The sequence below is a fragment of the Petaurus breviceps genome, unplaced genomic scaffold (assembly GCF_028583685.1).
Source record: "Petaurus breviceps papuanus isolate PSGF00001 unplaced genomic scaffold, PetGlider_PUasm1.0 229, whole genome shotgun sequence".
In the NCBI taxonomy this organism is placed as follows: Eukaryota; Metazoa; Chordata; class Mammalia; order Diprotodontia; family Petauridae; genus Petaurus; species Petaurus breviceps.
In genome coordinates, this window is record NW_027185903.1 from 18,910,175 (window position 1) to 18,923,051 (window position 12,877).

The 12,877-nt window shown below is 39.5% G+C and overlaps 1 protein-coding gene across 3 annotated transcripts in view; it reads right to left on the minus strand.

The window, feature by feature from the left end:
- The window catches only part of ARSB (arylsulfatase B), a 305,283-nt gene that overhangs the window by 258,044 nt on the left and 34,362 nt on the right, over positions 1-12,877 (minus strand). For all 3 annotated transcript variants that reach the window (XM_069096303.1, XM_069096304.1, XM_069096302.1), the window contains exon 4: positions 6,249-6,456. In XM_069096303.1, coding sequence (XP_068952404.1) covers positions 6,249-6,456 — 208 coding nt within the window. The remainder of the gene's footprint in view (positions 1-6,248; positions 6,457-12,877) is intronic.

The following is a 12,877-nucleotide window of genomic DNA, read 5'->3' on the forward strand; positions in this document are numbered from 1 at the left end:
TTGAACTCCATCTGCAAATCACATTAAGTACCTTTTAAAACTTAGAGGAGTTCCATGTGCTAACTGCCAGGTTTTGAAGAAACTCTAATGGAGGGAGGGACTAGGGGTGGGGAGAAAGGGATGGGAAGAGAGGGAACAGAAAATGATGCATAAGTGTTTTTGTTAAGACATAAGGAAACAACCTCCACCAATGCAAGAATTCTGTAACTTCCTGTCTTAGAAAGTTACCTGGGATACTGAACAAATAACTAGTTTGACCAGGGTCATACAGTCAGTAAATATCAGAAGGCAGAATCTGAACCCAGGTCTCCTTACGTGAGGCTGGGTCTCCATCTACTTCACCAGGCTACTTCTAAATGTTCATCTAATTTGTTCTTTATAGCACCACTTGAGATTAAATACAATTTTGTAAGGGGTTCAATGTGAGAAGGTCTAAAATGATTAATATAATTGGCTGGTTAAGACAAAGCCACTGGCATGGTCTTACAGGCAAAAGTGTGGCCAGGATTACAACTATAACCTTGGCCAAACACCTTAAAAATCATAGGCACACATTAATGCATTATTGGTGGAGTTATGAACAGATTCAACCATTCTGGAGAACAATTTGGAACTATGACCAAAGGGCTATCAAACTCTGACCCAGCAATACCACTACTAGGTCTATATGCCAAAGAGATGAAAGAAAAGGAAAACGATACATATGTACAAAAACTTTTATAGTAGCTCTTTTTGTGGTGGCAAAGAACTGGAAACTGAGGGGACATCAATCACTTGGGGAACAGATGAATAAATTGTGTTGGTATAGGACTGTGTTGGAATATGATTGTACTATAAGAAATAACAAGCAGGACAGTTTCAGAAAAAACCTTGAAAGACTTATATGAACTGATATAAAATCAAGTGAGTAGAACCCGAAGAACACTGTACACAGTAACAGCGATATTGTACAATGATCAACTATGAATGACTTAGCTATTCCCAGCAATACAAAGATCCAAGAAAATTCCGAAGGACTTATGATGAAAAATGCTATCCAATTCCAGAAAAAGAACTGATGGAGTCTGAATGCAGATTGATGCCTACTTTTTAAACTTTCTTTATCGTTCTTGTGTTGTTGGGTTTTGTTTTGGTTTTGGTCTACACTTTCTTTTGCAAGATGGCTAATATGGAAATGTTCTGCATGACTGCATATGTCTAATCTACATCAAACTGCTTGACTTCTAAAGGAGGAGACAGGGGAGGGAGGGAGAGAATTTGGAACTCAAAATTTAAGAAATGAATGTTAAAATTTTTTGTGTACATGTAATTGAGAAAAAAATTACAACAGTCACAAAGGAGCTGAGAAGATAAAGTCAATGGAGCAGTATAAACAAATCACTATATTAATCCTATATATAGTTTGATCACAATTGTTTGCATGTTGTCTCCCCCACTAGATTATGAGCGTCTGGAGGACGGGGACTGGGGTTTTTTTTTTTTTTGTCTTTTTTGTATTTCTAGCACTTAGCATAGTGCCTAGCACTATAGAAGTCACATAATAAATTTAAATAAGTTTATTGACTGACTGAAAATTCAGAGTCCAGTCACCAAGCATTTATCAACCCTCTGCTACATGCCAGTCACTGTGCTAAGTGCTAAGGGTATGAAGAAAGCCAAAATGGCCCCATCTCTCAGGAAACTCACAGTCCAACAGGAGACACAACACACAAATAATTATGTACAAGCATAAAAGCACTTCTCCAGGCAAGACCCTAGAAACAAAGTGAGTATCCACTGACTGAGGAATCAATCAATCAACAAGTATTATTGAGCACCACCTGCTCTGAACTGGGCACTGTACTATGCTAAGTGCAGGAAATACAAAGACAAAATATGAAAATATCTACCCCCAAGGAGTTTCCATTCTATCAGAGGAGACAACAAGTACGCACACATGCGTTTATTGCACACACATGTATATGAAATAAATCCACAGTATATGATAATGGAAATAACAAGTATAAGTAATTTAAAGAAACATGGGAAGATTTATATAAACTAATGCAGAATGAAATAGCACAACCAGAAAGACACTATTTATACAGTGATGACAATGATAAAAAGAAAATCATACTTATGAGCAACTGCAATAACCAATCTTGCACCTAGAAACAATAAGAAGAACAATAACAGATAATTAAATCTATCTGCCTCTTCTCAGGGGAGCTACAGGGACAGAGCAGTGTGTACAGCACCAGATACAGCCCATATATTGCTGTTTTTTTTCTTAACCTTTACTCTTTAAATGCAATGGGATGGGTAGGTATATATTTAGAACCGAATTCTATGTAAAAAGAAAAAGTGCCAATAAAACCTTTTTTAAAAATTATCTCCTTCCCCTCTGCCCCCCCCCCATTTTATAGCAGAGGAACTGATTTGGAGGTGGGGAGGGGAAAGAGAAAAGAATGATACGCCCAAGGTCACACAAGATAGTAGCAGAGAGGGTTCTGGAACCCAAGTCATGTCCTACTGGAGGCAAGTCCGGAGTGCCATCTCTGCTAAAGACAGTACATTATATTTGTACTGACAAGCCTCTAACAACAAGCAACGGTTATGGAATCTGCTCATTGTCATTTGTCTGTCAGAGTGATATTTCTCAGACTTGTCAGTTTGTAATGGAAAGGTGGAAGCAAAATAGACAAGTTGTGCATTTTCCCATGCTCCCTTGTGCCTACAGTCTATTTCCTAAAATGAGCACATAGGCAGCATGTCAAGGAGTGCAAAGATCCAGCCTCAGATCTAGGAAGGGCTGAGTTCAAATCCTGCCTCTAACACATACTTTTTTCTGTGTGACCCAGGAGATGTCATTTGAACTTTTCAGTGCCATAGGCATTGTTGGCAGAGAGAGTTTTCTTCCTGGGAATTCATTCCATCCATGAAATCATAAATCTAGTCCTAATTCTCCCCTAGCCCCCCTCCCACTCCCCCCACCCACACACAAAAAGAGTTGTGCAGAGAAACCTCCCCCAACTGAAATGAGAACTCTAGGAATTCCCCATTTGCAAGCAAGAGATTGGGCTTTAAATCCAATGTATTTCTGTATGCTCAAATCCTCATTAAGGATCTCTTTCTCAGGGCTTCAGTACTGGCCACCTCAGGTCCCCAGAGGCTAGAGGGGAAAGAAGTCAGAGGGCTCAAGGAATTGATGGGGGGAAGAATCCAATAGCACAACAACACACAAAGTCTCCCAAAATATTCCCTTACAAATATTACGCTCCTCTCCCCCATCCCTTCTGCCTCTTCCTCCCACAAAATGTGAGTATAACATGAAGAAGGAGAATATATTTCATGGTTTTCTGTACATAATGGTTTCAACATTTGTTTGTTTGGAAGCTGGGCCTCCAACACAGTGTTTCTATACCTGTAAAGAAAATCTGCCTGAAACAGACTAAGAAGACTGGAAAAAATGAATCTCTTGTCCTACAATTCACCACGTCGAGTAGGTCTAATCATTTTGGATTTCAATCACATTATTAATTCCACCTCAGGTGGCTTAAATTGTCAATTAACACAGTCAAAATCACCCTGGAAAGAATTGCAGCTTTAGCTTCTCCTGACAGCCTCTTATCTAAGTGCAATTGATTATTTTGTAAAATTGCTATTAAAAATACACGCTCACTTTATAAAGATAACCAGGATCATTATCTTGTAATATTCCATAAACTTTTCAAACACCTCATTTTACTGCCTTCTCCTCAACATTCTTGGCTCAAGCCTTCGAGTGATAATTCCTGACATAAGCACTAGTGACCAATGGATTAAGCTGTTAGCCCTCTTTGGTTTACAGAGGGTCAGAACTTGTCTCATTGGGTTAGGGATGAATATCAGAACTTTCGAGTGTGTATTGTGTGTTCAGTTGTTTTCAGTCATATCTGACTCTCATTTGGGGTTTTATTGGCAAAGATATTGAAGTGGTTTGCTATTTCCTTCTCCAGCTCATTTGACAGATGAGGAAACTGAGGCAAATAAGGTTAAGTGACTTGCCCAGGGTCACACACGTACGGAAGTATCTGAGGTCAGACTTGAACTCACAAAGGAGAGTCTTCCTGACTCAAGGTCCAGTACTCTATCCACTGCACCACCTACCCGGTGGTGGTGAATATCAACTTTTGAATACCAGTAATTAAATCAATGTTTGCATATGGTCTAAAAAAATGTGATTCTTAATACTCTCTCTGACCATTAAGTGTCCTTCAAGGCTTGGATTCTCTTCTCCCTCTATGCTATTTTACTTCATCTCATCCGTTCCTGTAGATTCAATTATCATCTCTATGCAGACGATATTTCTCCTCATATTCTCCTTTCTTCCTCACTTCCCTACGACTATGGAAGTGCCACTATCCTCCAGTCATCCAGGCTCATAATCTAGGTGTCCTCATTTACTCTTCACTCTCTCACCCACCATACCCAATCAGTTGCCAAGTCTTGCCATTTTTACCTTTGTACCACACCTCATATATTCCCCCTGCTCCCCTCTCCACTGCCATCCCCTACCACTCCAACCAGCTGTCATCACTACACAACTGAACTAATGCAACAGTTTTCTGCTAGGTGTCCCTACCACAAGCCTCGCCCCAGTCTAGTCCATCTCCTTTCACCTGTTAAAGTGATTGTCATGAAATGCAGGGTTGACCATGTCATCTCTCATTCAACAAACTCCACTGGTTTCCTATTACCTGTAGGATCAAATATAAAGTCCTCTATTTGGCTGTGAAAGCCCTTCTTAACCTGGCCCTTCTCTGCCTTTCCAGTCTTATAGCTTATTCCCTTTCATGTACTCTACAATCCACTCTACATTGTCACCAGCTTCCTTATTTTCCCTTGACCAAAACACTCAATTCTCCTAACTCCACACATTTTCACTGGCTGTCAGTCCCTCATGCCTGGAATGCTCTCTCTCATAATCTCAGCCTCCTAGCTTCCTTTGACTCCTTCAAGTTTCAACTAAAATCCCACCTCCTGCACAAAGCCCTTCCTGGCCCCTCTCATTACTAGTGGCTTCCCTCTGTTGATTACCTTCAATTTGGCTAGATATATCTTGTTCGTACATAGTTGTTTACATGCTATCTCCCTCATTAGACTGCAAGCTCCCAGTAGAGGCCAGTATCTTTGTTTTATCTTTTCCCTTTCTTTGCATCTCCGGTGCTTAGCACAGGGGGTGACACACAGTAGGTACTTAATAATAGCTGTTAACTTGACACCCCTCTTTCTGTACACAGATATGGAGAGATTGTTAGTCTGCACTGATGAGGGCATTCCCGTCACACCCAACAAGTCAGAATCCATTAGAATACAGAACTGGACTTTGGCCCTTCTTTTATTAGAACCCTATAGTTCCCTAAGATGAGCAAACTATAAAGATTTCAGCCTCTAGTTCCTTTGAGATTATATCTAAGTTCCATTCAGTCAGAAACAAAGAACCTTATTAAAATGTCAATAAATATGTGTTCCTGATGATTATTCATATCGCAACCCAAAGTGCATATATACTGGCAACATCTATTAAGTAATAGAAGTAGACTGAGTCAGGATAAAAGGACCTTATTTCCTTCCCTTTCTCCACAATTGTATACATCCGTCTTTTTGTACCATGTTTCCTTTTTTGGTCGACCGAAGCTATGCCCACAGAAGACACAAAGGCTACAAAAAGAAAGGAAAAGATGCCTCACCACGTACTAAATAATTGTGCAGCTAAATCCAAACAGTGCCTCTTCACATTGAGGAGGCACACATGTGGATACACGAGAAGACCTGGGCTCAAATTTTTCCTCTGATTCTTATCAGCTGTGTGACCATGAGAACAGCATAACCAAGAAGAGTCTCCATTTCCTTCCCTGTAAAATAGGGATGACAAGAGCAGCAGTACCTAATAAGACCATATAAAGTAATTCGTACACATTTAAGAAGTATATACACACGTGCATTTGTATGTATATAAACTTAATTTATGTATAGCCAGGTAGAATTATCTTCCTTTTCTTTCAAGAATACGTCAAAACATTCCGACATCTGAAAGAGGAAAAAAAAATAATTCTGTTTCCTTCTTCAGGAACATCTTTCTGTCTTTTGCTATCATGCATCTACCACCGCAGTTGAAATCTATTTTAATAAGGAATCACCAAATGTTTCACTTTGTCTTCATTCACTTTATTGAATGCTGCGTCCTGGCTTCTGGATGAAGATGATTTCATATCAGACAGACTTACCTGTGGAGAAGATGAACACCGTGTTCTTCCAAAGCCCATACTTGTGTAGGGCTCTTGTGACATTTCCCACAGCTTCATCCATGAGGGTCACCATTCCTGCATAATGACGTCTCTTCTCATCTTGGATAAAGTCGTACAGCTGTAGATATTCCCCAGGGACCTGAAGGGGCTCATGGACAGACTGTAGAGCGAGGTAGAGAAACAGAGGCTGGAAAAGAATTATACCAATCAGTTAAGAGAGCAGTCAAGTGGGAAATGTCACAGAGTAAGCAGACCTGCATTTATCAGCTAATTATAGTAACAACTGCCATCTCTCCACCTTTTCCTCTCCCCAATCCCAAACCTAATTCCCAATCAGGCTGTTCTCCCATATTGCTCCAAAGATCAGAATCAGATGTCTACCATGGAAGCAAGGATTTGGCTTTCTCCACTACTATATCACATGAGAAAATGAATACATGAATTTTAGTAGTTTGCATCAAATGTTCAACCTATTTGATTCCTGAGAGCTGAGAAATAAATTAATAAGTCGACTCTTTCTTTCCACTTAACAATAATCTTAGTGGTGTTCTAAAAATCAGTTGTGTTTTCTTTATCTTCCTTTCTCCTCACCTTCTAACTTAGCTCTTCCTTGTCCCTATATTCACAGTGCTCTAATAGAACCTTGGGCTAATAAAAATTTTTTAGGCAAAGACTTCAAAGGCTGAAAGATTTCAAAGTATAATCATTATTCTTACACTGGAGAAAATCAGGCACTTAAGCTGCATAGAAAATTTGTGTCAGAAACTTATAAGGTGACTTGGGAGTTCAATTCACCGGATTATTGTTGTTCAGTCATTTTTTCAGCGGAGTTCGACTCTAAGTGACCCCATTTGGGGTTTTCTTGGCAAAGTTACTGGTTTGCCATTTCCTTCTCCAACTCATTTGACAGATGAAAAAAATGGAGGTTAACAGGGTTAAGTGACTTGCCCAGAATCACACAGCCCATAAGTATCTAAAGCCGGATTTGAACCCAGTGAAATGAGTCTTCCTGACTCCAGGCCTGGCACTCTATCCATTGCACCACTTAGCTGTCCACTGGATTATTACCACCACCCTACATTTCTCCCTCTGCATTTATATAAATTATTCATGTCTAAACAAATAAAGCTCCTCCCACAATACCATCTGTATTAGGATAATATATACCAGGGTTCCCCACTTGCTAACGTGAGTTTAAGTAAAGGAAACAAAGCCAGTATTGGGGGAAGGGGAAGGGAAGACAAGGTTCAAGCTGTTCTCACTTGACATAGCTTTAGTGGTCTCTGGCTGTGTTGATGTGGATTCCTGGTTTACACAGGGTGATAGGAAGCCCAATCCACATGGCACTGGGGTCCCTATAGTCTGGTGGTTGCCTGAACACGCCATAAATCATCACACCCTGGCCTTATGAACAAATACTTTTCAATATTAAGACAAAGATAGTACAGTCGATAGATGGGCCACTGAATTCTTGTTGCCTATACTTACTATATCAAGAATCAGTAAAATTCCTTTTGTTAACTATTCAATGACTTACAGGTGCCTCCTTTTGTTGAATCAGAACTAACAAATGCCATTGTCAGGTTTGTCCCCAACACTGTCTGACACACACGTATAAACTTCTCCCTGCCATCCTTTCTGTCTCTCTCATTTCATCTAGGGAATAAAGAGAGAAAATCCTTCCACCACAGCAATTTCTAGTCTTAAAGAATTGTTTGATGCATTGAAAGATTAAGCAACTTCTCCAGAATAATACAGTTTATAGGCAAGACACTTCCTATCCCCCCTTCTATTGGAAGCTTTTCTCAATTCCTCTTAATTCTAGTCTCTTCCCTGTGTTGTTTCCTATTTATCCTGCATATAGCTTGTTGGTATATATTTGTTTGTTTCTTGCCCCCCCACATTAGATTGTAAGCTCCTTGAAGGGAGGAATTGTCTGTCTTTCTTTCTTTGTATCCCTACTGTTTAGCAAAATACCTGGCATACCTGGTGCTTAATTGATGCTGACTGATTGACTGACTACTTGACTATGAAGGGATTCAATGGAGAGAGGAGACACAGGATTACTTCTTGAAGGTCTGTAGTCTGGGGAATTTCACCAATATAGCTTATGTTCTGACATGCCTTATGTTTAAAGGGCCCGAGCAGCCTCCCTCCTAGAGCTCTGGAGCCCTTTCTTTGTTGTGATTACCTCTGTCTACACTCTCCCACATCCATGTGGCTCCTCAGAGCTCCGCTTTCTCTAGTTCCCTGTGTCTTCTCCCTGTCACATCAGGATCTAGGTCCCTCTCTAAGTCTGTCTCCTGGCCTCAGTGACCATTAAAGGTTGTCTAGAAGCACAACCTGTCATTCTTTTTCCTATCATGTTGCTTCCTTTCTGATTCACAATGGGACTAATTTATACCTCATAAAGGGATCACCCAACATGGCCTCGCTTTTGCATTTTTCTGTGCTCAGATCTGAAAAAGACCAACTTCCTTATATGTAAGATGGAAATAATAAAAAACAGCTCCATTACATATCTCACAGAATTGTTGTGAAGAAAGTACTTTGTACACCATAGATAATATTTATATAGTCCTTTAAAGTTTGCAAAACATTTTATAGGCATGATCTCATTTTAAGTCTCACAATAAACTAGGAAGGTAGTTATTACAGATATTATCACCCCTATTTTATAGAAAAATCAACAAGTTCAGAGAAGTTACATGACTTGTCTCAGGTCATATAGCTAACGAATGGACTACACAATGTAATAGGAAAATCCCCTGATTTGAAGTCAGAGGACTTGGGTAAAAATTTTTTTAAAAGTCAGTCTCCCTCTCTCTCTTTCTCCCATGCTGGAAGTACAACTGCCATTCACAGGCCCAATCCCACTGTTGATGAGCACAGAAGCTTTGACCTGCTCTCTTTCTGACCTGACCCAGATTGTATCTCTTTTACACAGCTATTTCCCCTATCTCTGATTTGGGGGAAGGCCATATTGGTACCAGACACATACTGGTACCAGACACCAGTTACAATGCAGTAGTCCAACATAGGACTGCACCAGAATGGTGCAGAGGAGAGAGTGGTGCAATGTCAGTAGAGAGATGGGGATATATTTAAGAGAGAGTGCAAAGTGAAATCGACAAGTCATGGCAAAAACTTAGATATGGGACAAGGGTGGGAAGTGGTGGGGCGTAAAAGATAGCAAGAAGTCCAGCATGATACCTAGGTTGCAAGCCTGAGGGACTGGGAGGATGGTGCTGCCCTCTAGAGTAATAAGGAAGGTATGGGGAGGGCATTTAGGGGGAAAGATAATGACTTCTGCTTTGGACACCTTGAGTTTAATATGTCTAGAGGAGAGGTACCACATCACACCAATCAGATTGACTAACATGACAAAACAGGAAAATGATAAATGTTGGAGAATGTGGGAAAATTGAAACAATAATGCATTGTTGGTGGAGTTTTAAACTAATCTAACCATTCTGGAGAGCAATTTGGAACTATGCCCAAAGAGCTATAAAACTATGCATACCCTTTGACCCAGAAATACCACTTCTAACTCTATTACAAAGAGACCATAAAAATGGGAAAAGGACCCACATGTACAAAAATATTTATAGCAGCTCTTTTTGTGGTGGCAAAGAATTAGAAATTAAGCAGAAGTACATCAACTAGGAAATGTCCGAACAAGTTGTGGTATATGAATGCAATGGAATGCTATTGTGCTGTAAGAAATGATGAGCAAGTGAATTTCAGAAAAACCTAGAAAGACTCATATGAACTGATACTGAGTGAAATGAGCAGAACCAGGAGAACATTGTACACAGTAACAGCCACATTGTACAATGACTGACTTTGATAGACTCAGCTCTTCTCAGCAATGCAAGGATCTAAGACAACTCCAAAAGACTCACAATGAAAAATGCTATTCACATCCAGAGAAAGAATTTTGGAGTCTGAATGCAGATGGAAGCACACTATTTCCTCTCCATTTCTTTTATTGTTTTATTTCTTCTTTCTCATGGTTCCTCCCATTAGTTCTAATTCTTCTTTACATCATGACTTATGTGAAAATATGTTTAATACGAATGTTTAAGTATATCCCAATGTACAGTCTTGGGGGAGGGGAAGGAGAAGGAGGGGGAGAAAATTTAAAACTCAAAATCTTATAGAAGTTGGGGGCAGCTAGGTGGCGCAGTGAGTAAAGCACTGGCCCTGGAGTCAGGAGGACCTGAGTTTGGTTCTGGCCTCAGACACTTAACACCCACATAAAAAAAAAAAAAAAAACTAGCCGTGTAACCTTGGGCAAGCTACTTAACCCCAACTGCCCTCCAAAAGGCAAAAAAAAAAAATCTTATGGAAGTGAATGTTGAAAACTAAATTAACTAATTATATATTTTTTAAAAAGATGTCTAGAGGACATCCAGTTTGAGATGTCTAACAGAAAGTTGGAGATGTGAAATTGGGCATCAACAGAGTATGTGACTTTGGACAAATCTGTGTGTGTGTGTGTTTTGCTTTTTTGGAGAGGGGAATGCAGGGCAGTTGGAGTTAAGTGACTTGCCCAAGGTCACACGGCTAGTAAGTGTTAAGTTTCTGGGGCCAGATTTGAACTCAGGTCCTCCTGACTCCAGGGCTGGTGCTCTATTCATTGCGCCACCTAGCCGCCCCTGGGCAAGTCTTCTTGGAGTACATTTTCCTCATCCATAAAATGAGAAGGTGGGCCTAGATGGCCCCTAATGTCCCTTCCAGCTCTAGTTCTTTATTTGTATATCATATATTTCTATTACCACATTATCAACATATCTACTGAAAAATTACAACAATATGTTTGCTGAGGATCTCAGAACAAAATAAAAAGTTACAAGACTTGTTTGGGCATTATCTATAATATAAAGTCAATATTTTAAATAAATTATATGTCACAAAAGTTAACTTACACACAGTATAGCCTTATTCATTTTTTTTATTTTGGTGAACTCAGAATCTATGAAAAATGGATCTCTAGTTAGACTGAGGTATTTCTCCCATGAATGTAAATTTACTTTTGTACCATTTTTTTAAAAAAGCCTAGCATAATTCATAATGTTAAAAAAGATTACAGGAGAAATTCTAAGACTATTTAAGAGAATAAATTATGTTCATCTATTTGTATTACTTTTTTAATCATGCTTTTACACAGACATAGATGTTTACGTGTGTATATATACAAATATTGAAAGACATGCATACACACATATACATGAGAGTAATAAAACTACGTTTCTTCTTAAATGTTCATGTGTTTATTCTGGCCTTCCCCTAAAGTTGTCCTGAAAGAACAAAGCTTGCACATTACTACATGTGTATCCTTGGGCAGACAATCAATCAATAAATATTTATTAATTGCCTCCTGTGTTCCAAACACTTCCCTAGGTGCTGGAAATAAAGTACAAGAAAAGAAACAATTCCTACTCACAAGGACTTTATAATGGGGGAAACAAGTACATGTCAAAAAATGTAGCATAAATATAAGGTGAAGAAATACAAACCTATACAAAGTGGTTAAATACAAGATAGTTTGGAAGAGAGGATACTAAGAGTTGGGAAAATGAGCAAAGGCTTGTTATAGAAGATGGTACTTGAACTCAACAACTTTGTGTAACTCTGCCTCACTGAAATCCAATTCACCCAAGAGTCAAGACACATCCCTGTGATGACATTGGTCATCTTTGAAAATGAAGGACAAAGAACAACTACAAGAAAGGAAGAGAGGGACTCTGTGAGGTAGAAGAAAGGAGGAAGTACATTTCAGGCACATGGGATAGCCAAAGCAAAGGCACAAAGATAAGAGATGGAGGGCTTTGAGTGAGGAACAGGGAAAGTCATTCTGGCTGGATCAAATGGTGGGGTTGGGGGAGAGTAATATCCAGTGAAACTAGAAAGATAGTTTAGGGCCAGATTGTGTAGGACTTAAAAAACTAAACAGAAGAATTCATATTTTATCTGTTAGGTAAAAAGAAGCCACTGGGGTTGGCTGAGTAGGGGAATAACATGGTCAGATCTGTTTTTAAGGAAAATTACCTTAAGAGAAAGCAATGGGTAAGATAGTCTGAAGTACAGAGTACTTTGAGGCAAATCGCCTGACCTGTCCAGGCTTTAGCTTCTGAAAGTCTGCAATGAAGGAGCTTGGATCAGATGACCTCTAACGTCCATTCCAGCTCTAAATCTGTGATTCTAGGACCCATGATGAGAACAATAGTAATAATAATAATAGCTAGTATTTATATAGTTCCTACCGTGTACCAAATATTCTGCCAAGCACTTAACAATTTATTATTTCATTTGACCCTCACAACAAGCCTGGGAGATACGTGCTATTACTATACTTTTCTTTTTACAATCAAGGCAGACAGAGGTTAAGTGACTTAACTCAGAATCATATAGCTAGTAAGTGTCTGAATCCAGATTTGAACCCAGACCTTCCAGACTCAAGGCCCAGTGCTTGTAAGGGTTATGGGATTTAAAGATCTCCCATGCCCCATGGACGTGCTGACATAGCAGAGCAAGAGAAAGTGAAAAGCCGAGCTAACGGTCCTGCGGTTGGCAGTTGGTGGCAGTTGCCTTTTTTTTTTTTT